This window comes from Pleurodeles waltl, chromosome 7 (assembly GCF_031143425.1).
Source record: "Pleurodeles waltl isolate 20211129_DDA chromosome 7, aPleWal1.hap1.20221129, whole genome shotgun sequence".
NCBI classification, from domain to species: Eukaryota; Metazoa; Chordata; class Amphibia; order Caudata; family Salamandridae; genus Pleurodeles; species Pleurodeles waltl.
In genome coordinates this window covers 803870381-803892064 of record NC_090446.1, presented here as the reverse complement: position 1 = coordinate 803892064, position 21684 = coordinate 803870381, and the positions used below count along the sequence as shown (strand labels likewise).

General features: G+C 41.4%; 1 protein-coding gene across 1 annotated transcript in view; it reads left to right on the top strand.

Moving 5' to 3' along the window:
* Positions 1–21684, top strand: part of DOCK2 (dedicator of cytokinesis 2) — a 2133690-nt gene that overhangs the window by 1595527 nt on the left and 516479 nt on the right. The window contains exon 30 of the mRNA XM_069199340.1: positions 13210–13288. Coding sequence (XP_069055441.1) covers positions 13210–13288 — 79 coding nt within the window. The remainder of the gene's footprint in view (positions 1–13209; positions 13289–21684) is intronic.

Here is a 21684-nt window from a genome sequence, read left to right as displayed (position 1 = left end):
GTAGGTGATCTGTGAATCTATTTTGTAATTCGCAATACAAGTACACTTTCTTGCATTGAAAAAAAATGTTGCGACGTGTTTCAGTGTCTTTTCTCGAGTTGGGCTGTGGTTTTCAGACATCGGTGGCCCTAGATGAAATATGTTACTCGAAGTCCTGGATAACTTTAAAAATAAATCTACATAAACAACCTATGATAGTCAAGTTTACAGACAATGTCACACTCATGACACAGCATACATGTACTCTGCGAAAGGAAAGGATTGTGTATGTAAAACAAAATGCAAACGGGCTTTGAATAACAAACGTGGCTCTACCTACTGTAACCGTAGATCGCAATGTTGATGAATTGTTGTGTATAAACATCTTGAATTATCTATGCTTAATACTGTACTGAGTTTCATTTTAAACCTGAAAGTTGAAAAAACCTGAACGAAGAATCAAAAAAGCAGGTATATTATACTGCTGGCAACATACTGAAGGTACATAAGACGCAGAAAGGCATCTTTCGAAACTTTAAAGTAAGACTTTGTTGTTATTAAATCTCAAAGGTTAAACATGGTTGGACAGGGTCTTCAATAAAGCTCAGAATACTTAATGAATCCGGCTATCCCGTTATTTGACACCTTCACAAAGTAATTATGCTTGAAAGTGCGAAGATATTCTGATATGCTGATCAGATCCAGCTGTTTACACAAACAAAAGTTTTTTGAGTGATTTATTGACTGTTTACCATGCAGCACTAATTAGGATAAATAACATTAAGTAATTAAATGAGAATCTCCAGGCAAGGTTGACAGCACACCGAAGGGCACAGTTTGTTACAGAGAGGCCATACAATGTACCTGTTTTTTCTAATACCTTTGTAGAAAAGACATTTTAAGAAAATATTAAAGCCCATATTTATACTTTTTTAGCGCCACATTTGCGCCGCTTTTTGACGCAAAAGCGGCGCAAACTTACTAAATACAATTGTATTTTGTACGTTTGCGCCGCTTTTGCCTCACAAAATGACGCAAATGTGGCGCTAAAAAAGTATAAATGTGGGCCTAAATGTGTAATCCATCTTTAAAAAAAAAAATTATTCCATGGGATAAAGCCAGCGCTACAATGATGAGTCCTTCAAAATAAGGAGCAAGCTATATTATGTCCTTTACGACATGACACAGTACACAAGACACAGGGTCTCAGATATTAGTGTACATAAACTTGCACATGAACTGGATCACTAGCTTACTCCCTTAAAAGACGTGATAATACAGGTAGGGTACGTAGTGCAGTCAAGGGGTACTTTAGGAGGTTAAGGTAGATTTGAAAAATAGATACAAAGTAGCGAAATACTTAGACAAAACACTTTAAATGTCGAGACAGAGCTAATACATAAAAAAAAAATAGTTCTTTATTTATTTGTTAGAAAAAAGAGTGATAAATGATGACCGCCAAAGTAACTAGAAGGTAAGGCAATAATACAGTTGACATAGCACTCTGGTTTATAGACAAGTGCTTCCCAAACTTTGTAGAATCACAACCACATTTTTAGAATGACAAACTTTCATCACATGCCTATTTTTGTTGTCCATGACCCAGGAGATTTTTTAATTTGATAAAAACCTAGTGCGCAACACAGTACTTTTTTCTAAAGATAGCGCATTTTATTTGAAATGGAGATTACATTTGCACAGACATACAGATTTACTGAAAAAAAGCTAAATTACAACAAATGATAATACATGGAAATTGGGTTTCAGTGAACATTTATCATTTGTGCATTGCCAAACAACATGTCTTGATTTGTTGTGATCCTAATAAAATCTTTGTTCCCATCACACTTCACCAGTAAGGGTCGGATTTTGATTTCGGCGGACGGGTTACTCTTTCACAACGGTGATGTATATCCTGTCTGCCGAAATATAAATCTTTGGTGGATGGGATATCCATCACAGTTGTGTCAGAGTAACCTGTCCACCAAAATCCAAATCAGGCCCTAAGTGAGGATGTGGGATTTAGGATTAGGATCCTAATGTACATTTATCTCTAACTATAAGGCTTGTGCGATAACCCAAATCGATCTATGGTACGTTTTATGGCCTTAGCCAACAGGCCACTTAATTTTAACCTAGAATAAAAGGGAATAAAAGGGAAAATTGTTGTGCAACTCTAAGGCCTAATATGGTGACTTCGGTCTCCAAGGTGTGTGAGGGGCAATGTAGATTTGCCACTAAGTGTACTTCACGCTTTTTATATACTGCCAAATGAAGATGTTTTTAACTGATAACCGATGGGTAGTCACAGCAGAGACCTGCCAATGTCCCTGGATTGGCCCCACCAATGAGGGGAACAGCAACAGTGTGTGTTCTGGTCCAGGTGAAACATACCCGAACTGGTGGTGGAGATATTCTATTGCAAAATAAGAATAGCTGGCACAAGAGAGAGAAGTTGTTTTGTATCCAGATGTAGCAGCACTTCAGAAATTCTGAGCCAAATTAATTGTAGACTATATTAAAAACCCATACCTCTTCTTATCCAGGGGGAGCTCAAGTTTTGTTATGCCACTGCTCTATACTGAAAGGGCTGATAGAAGAAAATTCTCTTTCAACAATCACACTCGAGTATTTTTTTTTACTTTTTGGAGCATCAGAAGTCTGCAAATGTTTAGCTGCAAACCTCACTGAATTGATGGCTCAGTATCTCGAAAATGTAACCTCTTTATGTCCAAACCAAGCCCCTTTCTAACAGCTAATTTGTCTACTACTACTGAATGGATGAGTCTTATGGGGTTTAAAATTGTGCTCCTTCTTTTTCTTGACTCTGGCTTGATCTTCGTGAAAATTTCATGCAGTCATTAAAAAGGGCAAAATTATAAAGAAAACAATAAAACTAGCTTTCCTATGGAAACGGCCTAAGCATAACTATTTATATCTGTGTGAGGTACACTGAAAAAAACAAAAAATGTAACATTATAGTTAGGTGAATTTGTCTGTTACAACATTAAGGTTTTGAACTAAATCATACAGAAATTTACCCGTTATAGTTAGCAGAGCTAACTATAACTGATGCCCCTGCTATTCACTGTTTATGGCCTCACTCGCGGCTCGCACTTAACAGAAGGGGTGGGGTGGCACGCATGCGCGGGTGGGTGGGGGGATAGAGGAGATAATTAAATTAAATAAATAATAATAATAATTAAAAAAAAAACACTTGCCTGCTCCGCCACACACTGCTCCAACCGCTCTGCTCCGTCTCCTCATGGCTGCAAGCACAGGCTTCCAGCCTGCCCTGTGGCCAATCCTGATACTGCTCAAAGTAGCGTCAGGATTGGCTGGGGCGCTTCCAGGCAGACTGGGAGCCTGTGCAAGCTCTCTCCAGCCCAGCAACTGTGTTGCTGGGCTGAAGAGAGCCCTGTGCGCATGTGTGTTTGGCCGGTCCGAGATGGCCGGCCAAACACATATGCGCTCTGAGAGGGAGTGCAGTGCACGCCCACTCAGTGCATGCAACCCTGTGGCCCTGCCCCTTTCACAAAACACGACCATAAACAGAGTTTATGATTGTGTTTTGGGAAAAGGGTTGCAGCTGCCGCTGATGGTGGGAGAGTGACGCTCCTCTGCCCCTATGGAGGATCCGCCCCATCTCACATATGACATCACTCATTACATGTCCTATGACATCATTTATAACACCACTCGTGACATCTGATGAATTTCAATGATTTTTAGTTCAAAATTTTAATGTTGTCACTGACAAATTCACCTAACTATAATGTTTCTTTAACTTTTGTTTTTTTCAGTGAATTTCTAAAGTTGTTTTTTAAACAAAAACAGATCTTTTTATCAAATCTAACTCTAGTATTATTTTACCTTTGTTTTTGTCAGTGAATGTTTTTTTTTTTAAGATAAAGTAATATTTTAAAAAGTAACACTTTAAAAAACAATATTTAATTACCATAAGTAAAACCAACCCCCACCACACACAACCTTCCGCTATGTAGGGCAGGTGGTTGGCCACAGGAACTTATATTTTTTTAAAGAGGAAAGGGGACACTGGCCCCCCTCCCTGAGCTATCTCTCCCAAGCCTTAGCAGGCCCTGAGGACACCATCCCAAAGGGCCATTTTTTTAATCAAAAGGGGAGAGAGCCGCATTGCCCCCCCCCCCTAGGCCTTTCTAGGCCCTGAGGATCCCATCACCCAGGGTCTTTTTTGTGAACAAGGAGTAGTATCTCATGCCTCCTCTCACCACCCGAGCCTTATCAGGCCCTCGGGATCCCAGGGCTTTTTTTATATTAAAAGGGAGGGGCCACATTGCCCCCTCCCTGTGCCTTGTTAAGCCCTGGAGACCTCATCCCGAGGGGCCATTACTAAAATTAAAGGGGAGGAGGGCCAATGGTCCCCCCTTCCTAAGCCTTTTTAGGCCCTGTGGACCCCATCCCGCAGTGCCAGTACTAACATTAAAGGGGAGGTCGGTTGGGCAGCCCCCTGTAAAGCCTTTATAGGCCCTGCGGACCCTAATGTTGCTCTAACCCTTCTAGGCTTATTTTTAACATGAAATAAGATCATATTGCCATATCTCTCAATCACATAATAACACACATGCAGTTCCTTTATATGGAGTACCTACAACATCACTGCCCACCTCAAATGTCTATATTTCTAGCACAATATTTAAGCATGGAATTAGTACAGTTCCATCCACACCAAGCAAGAATGGGACAAATCCTTTTGACATTTCTACACCAAATTCATTAAGCATAAAATTAGCTAGTGCTATCCAAGCCAGGCTGAAAAAACTGACAAAAGCCTGTTATCACTCTAGGCACAGTATTGCAGATTTGGGTTATAAAATACCATCTAAGCGAATCTAGAATGAATAAAAGCAATCCCTAGCATGTATTTTACTGTTGTTAGAGCTCTTCAGAGAAGTATAGCTTTGTCCAGACACAACGGAGCACCCAGTATAAGTCAAAATAATACCATTCAGGCTTAGAGTGCTGCATAACTATACAAAACAGGAAGCAATGAACTGTGGGTTGTTCCCAAATCGAGACTCTGGGGAGCTCCCTCCATAGCAACATTCTGAATCTATTCACCTAAAGTGTCTGTTTTTCTAGCAAAGTTATTAAGTATAGGATTAGTGCAGTGCCATCCACGCTGAGATAGAAATATAAATAGCCTTTTGCCATTTTTACAGCAAAGTCTTTAAGCATAGGATTAGGTAGTGCTATCCATGCCACGCTGAAAAATGACAAAAGACTTTTCTCACTCGAGGCACCCAGTATTACGACTTTGAATTGGTAAAGTACTACCTAAGCCAACCTAAAATGAATAAAAGCAACCCCTGACATGCATTTCACTCATGATGTAGCTCTTGCAAAGATTGTAAGCATAGGTTCAGCACAGTGCCATTCACATTGAGCTAGAAAGGTACAACGACTTTTGCCATTTTGACAACATAGTCTTTAAGCATAGGGTTAGCTAGTGCCATCCATGCCAGGCTCAAAAATGATAAATGAATGATAAATGAAAAGCCTTTTATCACTCCAGGCACAGTATTACATATTTGGATTGGTAAAATGCTATCCAAGCCAACCTGGAATGAATAAAAACAAACCTTCACACATGTTTCACTCTTGTTACATTTCTTCAGAGAGGTATAGATTTGTCCAGACACCAGGGAGCATACAGTATCAATCAAAGGAATACCCTTTCAGACTTAAATTTCTGCATCAATTATGCAAAATGGGAAGCAAGGAACTCTGGGTAGTTCCCGAATTTAGGCAATGGTCAGTTCTTTTCTCTGAATCTTTTCCCTTTTATAAATATGATTGGCATGCCTTTTGGTTTCAAAGCAGGAAGGCTAGTATCTAGACAGATCTATTACATGCTGAAGATGTAGTTATATCAATGTTTCCCAAACTGTAAGTTGTGGCTTTGGTGGGTTGGAAAATTCTAAGTAATAAATAAAGATGCCTTTTAATGCTGTATTTCTCTCAACACATTTGCTCCACTTCAAACACAGAGGTAAAATGTTTGGCTTTGTCTTCTTCTGCTCATTTTTTAACATGGGAACTGGTGTTTACAATGTCCTCTCACTTTGCAGTCAGAGAAAGAAAAGTAAGTCAAATTATGTGACAGTCTTGCTGAGGTACATGACGCGTGAAAGGAAAGGGAGTAGGAGGCCATGTTTTCATAACATACATCAACATGTAATACCTGTAAGTGAACTGTACACATTAATGAAGCACAATTTTGTAATTCTGAAGTGTGATGGAAACAACGATTTTAATAGGATTAGAACAAATCAAGACACTTTACTTGGAGATGTATGCAATAAATATTAACTGAAGCCTGATTTCCATCCAGTATCATTTGGTTGCCTAATAGCTTTGTTACTTAAACTGTATGTCTCTGCAAATGTAGTGACCATTTCAATAGAAAATCAGTTGTTTGTAAATAACAATGTACTACCACATGATGCTTTAGTTACATTAAAACAAATGCCCATCTCATGCCCTCTAAAGGTATATAGGTCACTAAGCTTTTTCATACTAATATGTGAGTAACGGTTCTAACAAGTTTCAGAAGCACCAACTATACTTTTAATGTGTACATGGTAAATGACTTACATGGGTAACACACATCAGCAATTTCTGCCCACCTAAGGCCAATCCACACTGAAACATTTTGACAGTGTGTGCGTGCTCCCTGCAGATAAGGCTATACTAAGATTGTTTTACTTTTCACGTGCCAAAGACCTATCATGAAAATGCCATGTAATTATATTTGATTTGGATTAGACCTATTTCATGTTTTCCTCCCACGGTAGGAACAACTTGTCTATCGGTGTTTTTAAAATCAAATCTAAATGTAAATGCTACCTCTTAGCAATTTTTGGAAATGCTAACCTCTTGTGATCAGAACATTATTTTTCAATTAAACAGAATAATGGTAGGCTTTTGTACTCTGGAGAATGGTCCGAATTTGACACTAACACTGCAGGCACCCTCCAACTCCACTGGCTAACCTATATTACAGACTTTTGAAATACATTGGTTGAGAAGGCAAGGGAGTGTGAATAACATTCTTATATATCAGAAGAATGATTTACATAGGAATTTCTCCTGCTGCATTGATGAAAATCGACAGTGAGTGCTTACACTTGAAAATTCATTACTGGCCAACTTATGGGCTTGGATTTCCCACCAGTCAATGTGCAGGATTTACCTGTAGGAGACTCCTTTCGCCATGCGGGAACCATATTAGTGTTAATTACCTCCTTGTCACTCATGACTGTACTGATGATTGTTTTCAGGACTGGTTAGTCTGGTCTCCGAGAGCATCTTATTGAACAGGGAGAAACGTCTGCCCATCACTGTAGTGCTATAAAACCAAATGTTTAATTGAAGTGGAGCGTAATTGTTATGGCGTGCGATCTATGACTTGGCCACCGAGTCACCAAATAGGCCCAAGGAGGGCTCCTGAAAGCTTAAAGCCAATGTCCTAAATAAGCTGTCCAAAACAAAACACAGTTGTCCAAAACTCTGTAGTAGTTGAACTCAGAATGTTGGCGCTAAGGCAGTGTTGGCACTAAGGTAAAGGCTAAGAAACTCATTCTTTTGAGGGTAGAGTCTAGACAATATTCTGAAGGTAGAAAGTTTGACACTTAAAACCCAAGACAGCATAGAATAAAGTCCAAAAAAATCATAACATGATGGACAAGATGACGGCAAAAAATAAACGAGATTTTATCTGAGCTAACCTTATCAGCATTGACAGCAATGACTGGTGAACTATTCTTGGCGTTTGGCAGCTAACGCTTTGCTCGGACCATAATTTTTGCAAAAAACTGATTTTTATTGCCTATCTGACGTTCAGAGGCAGCAGATTATCTTCGAACATGTGGCCTGCACAAGTGGGAGAGTTCTGCAGTCTGAGAAATCTCTCTCTTGATAACTGACTGGTCGAAGTAAAGCCGAGGGATGCTAATAATGGTCGTCTGCGCATCAATTATTTCTCCTTCGTAAAGAATCAGGATGTATATTTCATTCTTATTTCATGTGCCATCCCGTATAAAAAAAAACAAAAAGATTCAGTAACAATTCAGTGAAATTTCATTTGTCAGAGAAGTGCATGAATGTATAAACCAATACTTGTAAGAAATGACAGCCAACATATTTGCAGTTTTAAACAAGCCAACTGCTAGTGATGGGGCAATGAGGACAAAGTGCACTGACGCACTTTGGATTGACTGACGTTATGGCATTGAATAGTTATAAAAATACTTGATGAAAACATAACACTTGATCTCTGAATATTTCTCTATGTAATTGTTAAAAAAGCAGATGCTTGCTTGCAAATGTTAGGTATTCATTCTTGTGCAGTGTTTATCGGAGCCTAAGAAGGGTTAGGCTTCATCCGGCAATAAACTAGCAGAAAACATTGGAATAGCCTCAAGTGCCAGTAAATGAGAATCAGAATGACTGGAAAGAACCATGGTCACGTTTAACCTTTATTGCACCATTAAAATGTGTGGCAACGCCATCGTTGGCAGCAAAGCAGGTGTCTTTTGTAGAAGCTCTCACATAGGCTTCGGAAGTAGTATACACAACACTGTTGGATCAACTCCAAACAGGGCCCATCAACACAGACCCAGAGTCCCGGTGATTCAACTTGATGGCCAACTAGTTTTGTTTACTCATTGTCTCTGTGGTATGATGCTGACCGTTTCCAAAGGTGTGAAAGCTGTCTGCAGGAATGCCGCAGTACTGGCCAAATAAATACAAAAAACACTATGTACATCCAAGGAGTACAATAGCATCTTCTTGGCCGAAGAAGAAGTAGTTCAAAATAATGTTGAAACCAAATATTGGGAGCAGGGAAAATCAGGGCGATCTTTATGAAGAACCTAAGGACCCGGACGAAGAACAACCTTTTTCAGAAACAAAGAAAGTATTCACAAAAAAGTCAGACGTCAATTTCACTCAGCCTTAATCCTGCAGAACAATGACCCCCAGAAAACTACTTTGGCTAAAAGCAAATGTATGTATACTACTTCAGGTGATTCAAATAAATGCCATTGAAGAACCAGGTCAGGTCCTAAAAGGAAGAGACTGAAGAGTGATCCACAAACACTGGTGGAAAAATATTTAATGTATTAGCATGCCACTAATTACACAAGCAGGAAGTCTGAATGCCTGAAAACTTGAATGGCAACCAATTGACTCCATAGGATGGACACCGCCAGGCCAAACAGGAAACCATCCCACATGATCTGGAATGCTTACACCAGGCTTTGAAAAACCCCTATTAGGAGTAATAGACCTCAAAGTTCTTCCAACGCCAGGCACATAAATGAAGAGTGCCTGGAGAACATGACTACGGGATACAAAGGACCACCTTGGTCCAAGAACTCTGAGAATGAAGACCTAATCTCGCTAGATCCAGACCCCCATGGTGGTGGCACCGAAGTAAAGTCTTCGAGGTGCATGCAGAGGTTGAGTGGCCCATGGCAAACTTTCAGACCAGCTGCACGGAGAGCTGACAATAAAGAGGAATCCCAGGATCTTTGAGGCGAGAAAGGAGCCACCAGAAGGACCCCTGCATGGTTGTCTTTGATCCTCTGCACAATCTAAGCATGCAGAAAGGTCAGTGGAAATGCGCACACATGCCCCGAGGCCTTGTGAGGGATAACCCATTGATTCTTTAACATCATTGAGTGGGATGCAGGGAGCAGAAATGTGGAAAATGTGCATCCTATTCTGATGCAATCAGGTCGAAATGAATCTGAAATGGATTAACCACAGGCACAGTAACTAGTACCCAGGTCAAGACAGCTGCATACCAAATGTTCACTCCAGAAGATGTCACTGCAAGAGAGAGGTGTTTAAACTCTGTTCAGATTAGGCCTAGGCAAAATTTAACTATGCCGAAGTAATCTGAGTAATTATGGTAACTTTGCATTATTTTAGTGATGTGAAATTAGTGAAAATTATTCAATTATGCCTGCCTGCAGAATATTGGGAAGAAATGTCTACTGCAGGAGCACAGGAACAGAGTGTGAGCTGCTGCTGGCTGTTGTTGTTCATGTTCTGTTGTATTTAGTGCTACTTGTTAGTCCAAAATGCCTCCTTGAGTTGCTTTTTTATAGTACTGTCCAAGTTGCGCCAAGAAAATAGGACCAAATGCAGGGTCATGCTCCATGCATAATTCTACATAATCTCTCATAATTTTGCAAACATATAGTGTAATTATGCACAGAAAATTACACGTGTTACACCCACCCTAGTCCAGATACCTTTCTTCTTGCTCCAGGGCCATCTGTTAGGTATTCCACATCCCCCTTTGATGGCTAATGAATGCCAGTTAGCTGCTGAACTACTGGTATAGCGATGAACTATCAGCCAGTCTTGAAAGGAAAAAGCAATACGTAGAGGAGCATGTTGAATTACAGCAAACTCCATTCAATTTCCAGAGTTCACTTAGGGACAATAGACCTCCCCTATAGTCATCCTCCAATCCCCACTGCTGACACCCAGCATGAAGCTCAAGGAAAGAGAATAAACACCAACTGTCAAAACACTTCAGCCAGCACTGAATGTGCTCGTGAATCTTAGAGATAAAAGGAATGGCCTTGTAATCATTAGTTGCGGCCGTGCTTACTCAAGAGATGACAGAGGCACCATTTCACCCTGCACTCATAACCAGTATTAAACAGATGACCTTGATCATCCAAGCAAGGTTGATAGAGATACCAGCTTCAATTTCATTGGTGGGGAGGGATGCCTGTCCCTAGCCCGTTCAGAACACTGTCCTAAATTGATGGTCTTGGGAAGGTGGCAGGTGGGACTTTGAAATTTGACCATGATGCATTGGGGCTTGAACACCGTGTAGACTTTCCAAAGCAATCTTGACCTCAATCAATAAAGAGATGCTCAAATTAGCCAGTCTATAATCAGAAAGACCAGGATGTCCTAGTAATGAAGCATACAAACAAAACTAACCAGCAGGTTCCATTAAGTTGAGGCCACTCCATCACAAGACAGACATCAGAATGAGGGCGGCCAAGAAATAATCTGGTATTACAAAAGGCTGGATAGTTTAGAGTGCCACAGTTGTCAGTGTCAGCAAAAGGTTCACCTTCTCAAACCAAGTTAGGACTAAAGTCCATTGCGAGTTTCTGTACCACAAACAGGACGCAATAGCCGCTTGGATCCTTTTCCTCACTTGCACTGCCCCCCAAAATGCCTTGCCCTGCAAGGCCTGGTGCCCTGCAACACAACCTGACAATTGCATGTTTGAGTGGGGAAGAACTCCCCAGGTGACTTTTGAAACTGAATTTAAGAGCCTGATTCCTCGACCTTAGGCACCCAAATATCTTAGAAGGAAGACTTCCGGCAGTCCTAGAAGGCCAGAAATATCACACAACCAACCTTTGACAAACTTCTAGTGCAACACAATGGTCAACCCGTGGGAGCAAGAGGGGAGAAGGAAGCTGTAATTGGGAATTATCAACATAAGAGTCCAAAAGGGCTACCCATACCCTGTGGAAGATTAAAGTGCACAGATCTAGTGGGAACCAAAACACACATCCAGCCCTCCCCACCCACTCACACTGATGGGCTAAAAGATGTCATTAGGTTGGATTTTTTAATTGAATCCCTAATAAGGTTCTCAAGCTTTGTGCCTTGAGAGGAGACTGCAAAGTCTTCCATGAATTACCAGCTTTCCAGGAACACAAACGATAATAGTCAGCTATTGAAAATATAAATGCAGCAGCCCCAGCACTGAATAATAGAGGAATCAATTGAAGGGCCTGATATAGATTTTGGCGGACGGGTTACTCTGTCCCAACGGTGACAGAAATCCCATCTGCCGTAATATAGATCTCAATGGAAATAATGGCATTAATATTTTGGTAGAAGGGAGATCCGCCACCATTGTGATGGAGCAGCTTATCAGCTGAAATGTGAATCAGCCCCTAAATGTCTAACAAGAATCAGATGTGCTGTTCCATCATGGACATCCTGATTATATGCATCCATTTCTATGCCAAAGACTAATGGTGGTCGACAGATATGGAGAGACAAGCAGGAAGAATTCAGGTGATAGAAATATATGAATACTCCCCTGAAGGAGAGTGAGTTTAACTTACCACTTACTGTACAGCTGAACAGGCAACACGCCACCACACAACACCTTCCAGTTGCCCCAGGGCCCAATGCAGCCAACCACAAGACCCCACTACCACAGGTATAGGAGCAGCGGAGGATGGGGTGCTGTGGTCATAGGCCCACTACAAGGGCAACAATTGCGGGACTGTCACTGCCCGACCCCCATCCTGATTGAAGAAGCTCCCTCACACTGCTTATAACACTGTTCCAGAAGCAAAACAGGGAAGAAGCGATCATAAAATGAATAATCTCTAAATCTGAAGAGAAAAAAATATGTATTTCTTTTAAAGTTTATAAAATAGGTAAGTCCTGCCTATATAACAAAGGAAATTCGAAACAAAAAAACGAAAACCGGCATTCCTATGTCTTTGCATTTATATACATTCAATAAATATATATTATTTACAACTTATATTTTGAGCCAAAAACTGTAATAACAAGTATTATTAATCTGTTCTCTCAGAAATAATTGTTATTCAGTATTTTTGTCAACGTATTGTGATACTGTACACCACTTATTTAGTCATCATTTGTGGAGACTAGACTAGGGTAACGAAGCAAATACAATAAGTAACGAGATTACCAAATGCTTTATCTCAAATTTGATCTAACCGCTCTCCACAGACATCAATAAAATGTAATTTACCTGCTTGCGTATCTCAGTCATACGTCACTCATACATCAGTAATGACCAACCTAAAAGAATGGCAGCTTTCGTTTTTTGTTTTGAGCTATCTTTCCAACGCACTCGCTTACTTCATTCTTTTTGTCAGGGGTCCTCTTTTGTATATTAAAGCAAGACTTTAAGAATAAGGCCGGTAAGCCCTGTCTATATAACAAAGCCAGCCTGCCTACAGTTTATGTAAAGCAATATTAACTCTTGAATCAAAACCATAATATAGCTATAGCTAATCATTCCTACAAAAAATCACAAGTTTCGGTGTCAGGAAAGGAGCTGGAACAGTAATTGTTTGCTTTTTCAAAATCTGCTTTGATCTATGCTTTTCAAAGAAGAGGCGATTTTTAAATGCAATTTTCCTGTTTTTTCAGAGTCTTTTTGAGAGCCATCAATAAATTTGCTGAAACAATGAACCAGAAGTTTCTGGAGAATATGCATTTTGAAGTGCAGGTATGCTGGATTATTTTTTCTCATTTAGATTCATTTTACATTCAGGAATGTTGCTCCTGGTTGAAATTAAATGAAGGGTAAATTTCCAATGGAGAAATCATTTACGGAAAAATCAATATTCAGTTAAATTTATTGGGTTTTCCCTTCTTCTAGTTTTTAAAATGTCAATGTGTGTGTATATATATATATATGTATATATATATATATATATATATATATATATATTTATATATATATATAGATAGATAGATATATATGTGTGTGTGTGTGTGCATATATACTTATAGAATTACTGACATACAAAGGATAAAGTAACCTTATAATTGTATTTTTGTGTCAAAGTAAATTGTTACATTTCTTTTGACAAATGGCCTGTTTCACACACAGTGAAATTTACAAATGCATTTGTCATTAAATACACTTGTTTCTGGTTGAATTATTAAGTGTATAAAAAAATATATATATAATTTTATATATATATATATATATATATCCACAAAAAACAAAGGTTAAAGCGATGTTTTAGTTAGGTGATTCTGTCAGTGACAATATTAACTTTTTGCCATTTGAAAATTTGAACTAAGAAAAATTATGAAATTCACTAGATATTGTTAATAGAGTTAACTACAACTTGTGCCATGGCCATGCACTGCTTATGACCACACATATAACATCACTTATAACGCTTTTTTTGTACACACAGCTCTATAAATGGGTATGTCATTACAGCTGTGACATTAAGGCCATTGATGACTCAGGGAGGTGGCTGGATTTCCCCACTTCTCTTAAATAATAGGTCCCGGGGTGGGCTCCCTGGGTCCTTTAATGGCTTAGCAAGGGGGACTGCATTATCCCTCCCCATATTAATTAATTTTGGCCTCAGGGGTTAACTCACCAGGGCACCTGGAGACAGGGGGAGGGAGGCATTCGGCCCCCTCCTCATATAATGCGATTTTGGCCCACGGGATGGGCTCCCTGGAGACTCTGCAAGTTCAGGGAAGGAACACCACTTAGTCCCTCCCCCCTTTAAAAATACAACACCCGTGCCCTGAGGTAACTATAACTTGCACTCCCACCATGCACAGTTTTTTCTTCAATAATTTGACTGCTTATGTTTCATATTTTTAATGACGTTATAAAGTTGTCAGGACTTCTGTAATATCTGGGGTAATTAGCAGTGCATGGCGAGGGTGCAAGTTATAGCTACCATAGGGCGCAAGTTATAGTTACTTAAGAAAACTCTAACTGCAGCTGCTGAATTTCTATGGTTTTGTATGAGTAAATTCAGAGCCTAACTATAATGTCCCTGTAACCTTTAGTTTTTTAAGAGCATTTCCATTTTTTTCAACATAAGGCCATTTTAATTATTTTACTTTAATGCACCTACCACCACGCATGGCCTGCAGGCAGCCCCATATAACCACTCAACCCCGTGTCACACATGGCCTTTCATCATGTGTGACAGAGGTTGGCCACAGCGCCCAACCCCCAAAACCAACCAACCACACACGTCTGAAGGGGCTGTCTTTCTTGGTGTGAGAATAGGTGTGAGAGGGTGTCTGGGTATGAGTGTCTGGGTGTGAGAGTGGGTGCCTGAGGATCTGAGTGATTCTGTGAGGGAATGTGTAATGGTCTGAGTGTGACTGAGTGAGTGCGTAAGTGTCTGAGCGGGTCTGTGAGTGGGTGCGTCAATGTCTGAGTGGGTCTGTGAGTGGGTGTGTCAGTGTCTGAGTGGATCTGTGAGAAGGTGCGTGAGGGGATGAGTGGGTATATGAGTGGGTGCGTCAGTGTCTGAGTGGGTTTGTGAGTGGGTGCGTCAGTGTCTGAGTGGATCTGTGAGAAGGTGCGTGAGGGGATGAGTGGGCCTGTGAATGGGTGTGTCAGAGTCTGAGTGGGTCTGTGAGTGGGTGTGACAGTGTTTGAGTGAGTCTGTGAGTGGGTGCGTAAGTGTCTAAGTGGGTGTGTGAGTGGGTGTATGAGTATCTGTGTGGGTCTGTTAGTGGGTGTGTGAGTGGCTCTGTCAGTAGCTGCATGAGTGTCTGAGTGCTAATATGAGTAAATGAATTAGTGTATGAATGAATCTGTGAATTTTAAAAAAACATTTTTTGTCGTTATTCACAAATTCATTGCAGCATTAAATGGGGGGGCACACTGAGCGTTGCAACATTTTCGAAAATATCACGCATTGTGAAAAAATAATTTTGAGTTAATAATTTGGCCCTCAAAAACCCCTATAAATCCCCCCTGGGGTCAAGGTACCTCCACGCTGACCTCTTATGCTACTTTTTACTTTTTTTCCAAACCAGCAGACTGTGTCCCATAACCGAAAAAGGCAGTCACAACTTTCTGGTCAGGTTGTAGCCAGCCAGTCACAGTATTCCTGTCGGTGTGCACATTCGCAAATTTGCTGTGATAATCCCAAAAATGTTGTGATGGATCCGCTGCCCTAGATATGCAAATTTATTTTCCCTTTAATTTATCAAGAACTACTGAACGGATTTACAAAAAATAACAAAAAGCAGAAACTGCAGAACAAAGTCTAGCTTTTATCCAAATTTGTTGTAATTCCACCTAGCGGTTCAGGCTGCAGTTGTGTTCAAATCTCCTATGGGAATTAACATAGGAAATGCATGTTTTTTACCCTCTTTTTTCTCAGCTCCCATTTGACGGATCACCTCGAAACGTTCCATGTGCAATGAATCACCGGCACAGTTTTTTGGGAAAATTTTGTGAAGATTTGTCAAACAACAAAGATATAGGCAACTCAAAAATTATTTTTCTATGGAAACATGGTCTTCACTATAACTATATGTATATATATATATATATATATATATATATATATATATATATATATATATATATACGCCAGCAGTTTCCACTAGGAAGTTATAGTTAGGTCTGCTGTTCCATAGAACAATTGTTTTTTGTGTATGTATACAGGGGTAGGGAGCATGTGACTCTCTTCCCCAGGCCAATTTCAGCCCCAGGGACCTCATCCCCCAGGGCCCAGCACTATAATTATTAGGGAGGGAGCATGTGCCCCCCTCCCCAAGCCGATTTCAGCCTTGGGGAGTCCATTCTCGAGGGCAAGACACATTTTGTGGGGGAAGGGGCATGTGTTCCACTCCTTGAGCCAATTTAGGCCCCAGGGACCCCCTCCTATGGGGCCCAGTGCAGTTTTCTTTAGGGTAGGGGGCATGTTGCTCCCCTCCACAGCCTTTTTTGGCCATGAGGACTCCCTCACAAGGGACCGACTATTATATTTATGGGGGAGGGAGCACACAGCCCCCATCCTCCGGCCTAGTTCAGCCCCAGGCAGCCAATCCCTTGGGTCCCAGCCAACAAAGGGTGGGGGCCCTGGTACCCACCCAGGGCAGCCACCACACTATGTTTGGGGGATGCAGTGGAAGCCCCAGGGCCTGGCCGGAACACTGCGCTTGCCATCGAACTTGCCACACATTTTGTCACTGATCCTCCATGAATTTGGGTCAAAATTAACAAAAAAATCATTGTTGGCCCCATGCGGGGACCCCACCACCAGGCCTCAGGGGTCAGGCTATTCCTACACTGCCCCATGTGGGTGTTTTGTGTTTTTTCTTGAGACTAGTCTTCTTCTGAGTCCCAAGATGGCTGCCATCACTTCCTTGTCAAAGTGGTGGTAGCCAATCATGACATTGCTGTTGGTGCATGGATCTGCATCTCTAGATGTACATAATTTTATTTCTCTAATAACTCCAAAACTACTAAACAGATTTACATCAAATTACAAATAGGCACTCTTTCTGGACCATCATCTAGCTTTCTGCCAAATTTGGGGGTAATTCCTTTGAGAAGTTTGGGCTGTAGTTGTGTTTAAAATACCGAGGGGAAATGGCATGGGAAAAACACATCTTCAGACTCCCCATGTTTCTTGGTCTCCACTTGCTGAATCACCCAGAAACTTTCCAGATAGCAGCTGAAGTTACTGGCACACTAGTTTAGAAAACTTTGTGAAGATTCATTAAATGGCGCCAAAGTTATTAGAAAAACAAAAAATGTTTTTCCAATTGAAACTAGATCCTTACTATACCGTATACAGTATGATTTATATATATATATTTATATATATCAAAATGACCCGAATTACTAAGGCTCAAAAAGTGGCGGTCCGACCATGGCTTCGAGAGATGCCATAAAAATGCAAAGAAATTCTTGTAAAATCTGTGAACAAGGCTACGGCTGAAACACGTTGGGAGGAATTTCATTGTGAAGAGTAATAAGCTTTAATTACACTGGAAGTGTCCTGACCTTTCTTGTTATTACAAGAATTTTTTTGCATATTTATATATATATATATATATATATATATATATATATATATATATATATATATATATATATATTTTTTTTTTGTGTGTGTGTTTATATCTTTGTATACATAAATATATATCTGCATATATTCACAAATAAAACACCAAAGGTTGCAGGGATGTTATAGTTAGAAAACTGAATTAAAAAACCTTTACAAATTCACTGAAAAAAACAAAGGTTACAGGGACGTTATAGTTAGGTTCTGAATTTAATTTACTCTTACAAAACCATAGAAATTCACCTGTTATAGACATAGTTATCTATACCTCTTGCCCCAAGGTAACTATAACTTGCGCCCCCGCTATGAACGGGTATCTGATCAATTATATTACTGCAGATGTTACAGTGACATTATCAATAATGTTATCAAAGATGTCATGAGTGCTGTTAATTGAATGGGTAATTAGCAATGCATGGCAATGGTGAGAGTTATAGTTAACTTAGGGCATGAGTTATGGTTACAGAGTTTTATTTACATTTATAGTTACAGATTTAGTTATAGTTAATTCAACCACCGCCATCCCTGGCCTGATGGAGGTGCTTCAGCCGGGCAGTCCCAAGTTCCTTACCACTGCACCAGAGGGTCTTCGAGGAGGTCCAAGCCATCTTGACCAGACTATTGCAATGGCAGCGATGCAGCCATGTTCACTATCAGAGGCAGGATGGACACAACAGCCTCATTGGGGAGAACCATTGCTTCAGCAAAGGTGCTTCATCACCATGCCCGTCTGAGATCTGTCTGAGATCAACTGGCTTCTCAGAGGATGGCTAGGAATCCATTATGGACATTCCCTTCGACAGCACTCACCTGTTCAGTGACAGGGCTGATTTTGTGCTTGAGTGCTTCAAGGAGAGTCGGGTCAATGCCTGGTCATTGGGGTTCATCATGGACCCACTCCAGCCAAACTCTTCTTTTCACTCCTTCTACTCTAAGGGAATCAGCTGCGTCCTTACCAACCAAGCCACTATAGCCAACAAGTGTTCCAGCCTTTAGTGGCTGTAAATGTGGCTCACTCAAGTTTCATAAGGCTCAAAGATCTGCCCATTCTGCCACACACCTGCAGCCGCTACCTCCATGCCTATTTATTATGCCCTCACACCAACAGGGCCCCATATTGACAGCAGTATCAGATGCAACCTTTCCCAATAGCACACAATAACCTAGGCCAAGTGGGAGCCTCAAATTGTTTGTTAGGGTTCCCTACAGGGGATGGACTTTACGGTGGAACATCGTCCTGATACAGAGCACGCCAATGCTGATGGTCTGTCCAGGTTCTTCTGCCTTAGTGATGAGAACTCCCATGAGGTTGGGTAGCTGCTCCCCACTTTTAGCTGGGGGGGACACGTGTTAGACTTTTCATCCTTGGCGTGGTCTCCCTTAACATTTTGCCTCTGTTCCCCAGGTTGTTGATGGGTGCTGGACTCTGATTTTATTGTTTTTGTTTCTCTGGGCACTTTACCACTGCTAACCAGTGCTAAAGTGCAAGTGCTCCTGTTTAAAATGTGTACGTAATTGATTCTCCATGATTGGCATATTTGTTTTACTGTTAAGTCCCTAGTAAAGTGCCCTAGAGGTTCCCAGGGCATGTAAATCAAATGTTACTAGTGGGCCTGCAGCACTGGTTGTGCCACCCACACAAGTAACCCTGTAATCATGTCTCACACCTGCCACTGCAGTGTCTGTGTGTGTATTTTTACTCTGCAAATTCGACTTGGCAAGTGTACCCCCTTGCCAGGCCTAAACCTTCCCTTTTCTTACATGTAAGGCACCCCTAAGGTAGGCCCTAGGTAGCCCCAAGGGCAGGGTGCAGTGTATGGATAAGGTAGGACATATAGTAATGTGGTTTATATGTCCTGACAGTGAAATACTGCCAACTTCGTTTTTCACTGTTGCAAGGCCTGTCTCTCTCATAGGATAACATGGGGGCTACCTTTAAATATGATTAAAGTGTAGATTCCCCTAGAGCAGCGGTCTTCAAACAGGGGGGCCTGAAGTGATCCCAGGGGGGGCCCCAGACTCTGGCCAAAATAAATATTATACAGATAACAGGCTTTTGTTTTAAGCAGAAGCATGTTATTGCAGTTTTAAAAAGGTAACAGTACTTAACTGCAATGTTTAAATAGGTTTAGACATATTTAAACATTGCCATGTTTATAGAATAATTGTGAAAAAATCATGAGGGGGGCCCAATGATTTTTATTTTTCAACTGGGGGGGGCGCGGCATCAAAAAGTTTGGAGACCTCTGCCCTAGAGAGTAGATGGACATGTGGAGTTTGGGGTCCCTGAACTCACAATTTAAAAATACATCTTTTAGTAAAGTTGATTTTAAGATTGTGCGTTTGAAAATGCCACTTTTAGAAAGTGAGCATTTTCTTGCTTGAACCATTCTGTGACTCTGCCGTGTTTGTGGATTCCCTGTCTGGGTCAGTTTGACAGTTGGGTTGTTTTTCACCTCACACCAGACAGTGACACAAAGGGGGCTGGGGTGTAACCTGCATTTCCTGATTAGCCATCTCTGCTAGGAGGGAGGGGTGGAGTGGTCACTCTCATCTGAAAGGACTGTGCCTGCCTTTGACAATGCCGGCTCCAACCCCCTGCTGTGTGTCTGATGACTTGCCTGGGCAAGGCAGGATTTCACAAGTAGGTGTGAGTCCCCTTTGAAGAAAGGTGACTTCAAAGACTAAAATGGGTATAAGAAGGGCACCCAAATCTACAGACTTTAGAAACACTTCTGGAACCAAGAGGAACCTCTGCCTGGAGAAGAGCTGATAGCTGAGGAAGAAGTGCTGCCCTGCCTGTGACTGTGCTTTGTGGAGCTTTCCTGCAGTGCTGCTTCTGCCAGAGTAAGAGGGCAAAGACTGGACTTTGTGTGCCTTCCATCTTGTGAAGAAATCTCCAAGGGCTTGATTTAGAGCTTGCCTCCTGTTGTTTGAAGTCTCAGGGACAGCAAAGACTTCTCTCTGCCAGCACCTGGAGTCTCTGGAGAGACTCCTGCTCTGACAAGTGGTGCCCTATCCAGTCCCTGGGCCCTTGAAAGGAAAGCTGGTGGAAATCCAAGGAAATCGACTTCGGACGACTTCGGACGACACCGCTGCTGAATCCGGTGACGCCGCCTGCACCTGACGCCGTGACCTTCGCTGGAACGCGACGATCTTCGCAGGCCCGATGCCGCTGCAGCCCCGCTGAAGTCCGCGACTTCGTGGAAGTCGCCGCACCACGTCGTGACCGACACCGCTCGAAGTGCGCGGATTCAACATTTTGCACAGACACCGCGATCCCCGACTTTGCGCATCGGCTTGTTTTCACTCTTCACCAAAGGTACTGTACTTGGGGGTCTACGCGACTCCGTGTCCGGCACCGCTGGTGTCGGCTTGTTGGAAACGACTCCGTCACGACGCTGTGTTAACACCTCATTGAAGCATTTTTGTTTCTAAGCGCTATTTTTGAGTTTAATCTTTAAAAATTCATAACTTGACTTGGGTATGTTGGATTTTTGGCGTTTTGGTCTTGTTTTGTTTAGAGAAATATTCCCTATTTTTCCAAACTGGTGTTGTGTCATTTTGTAGTGTTTTTCATTAAGTTACTGTGTGTGTTGGTACAAATACTTTACATCTAGCGCTCTGAGGTTAAGCCTACTGCTCTGCCAAGCTACCAAGGGGGTAAGCAGGGGTTAGCTGAGGGTGATTCTCTTTTACCCTGACTAGAGTGAGGGTCCTTGCTTGAACAGGGGGTAACCTGACTGTCAACCAAAGACCCCATTTCTAACATTGGTGATCAGCGGTTGGGATTTGGACTTGTATTTGTGCTTGACATACAGTAATTAAGTGTACACTACTGTTTGAGTTCAGACCACTACGTGACCACATACTACTAGTCTTGTGATTTTTGTTTTTTTTCTATTTGGACTGTTTTTGCTCTGCATTCAGTTTCTTTTTCGCTGATCCGGTGATGAACTTTTCTGGAACTTCATTTGAGAACTTGCTTTTCTGCATTTGGAACTTTGCACTCTTTTAACCTTTTATCATGTCTCTACTTGGAGAT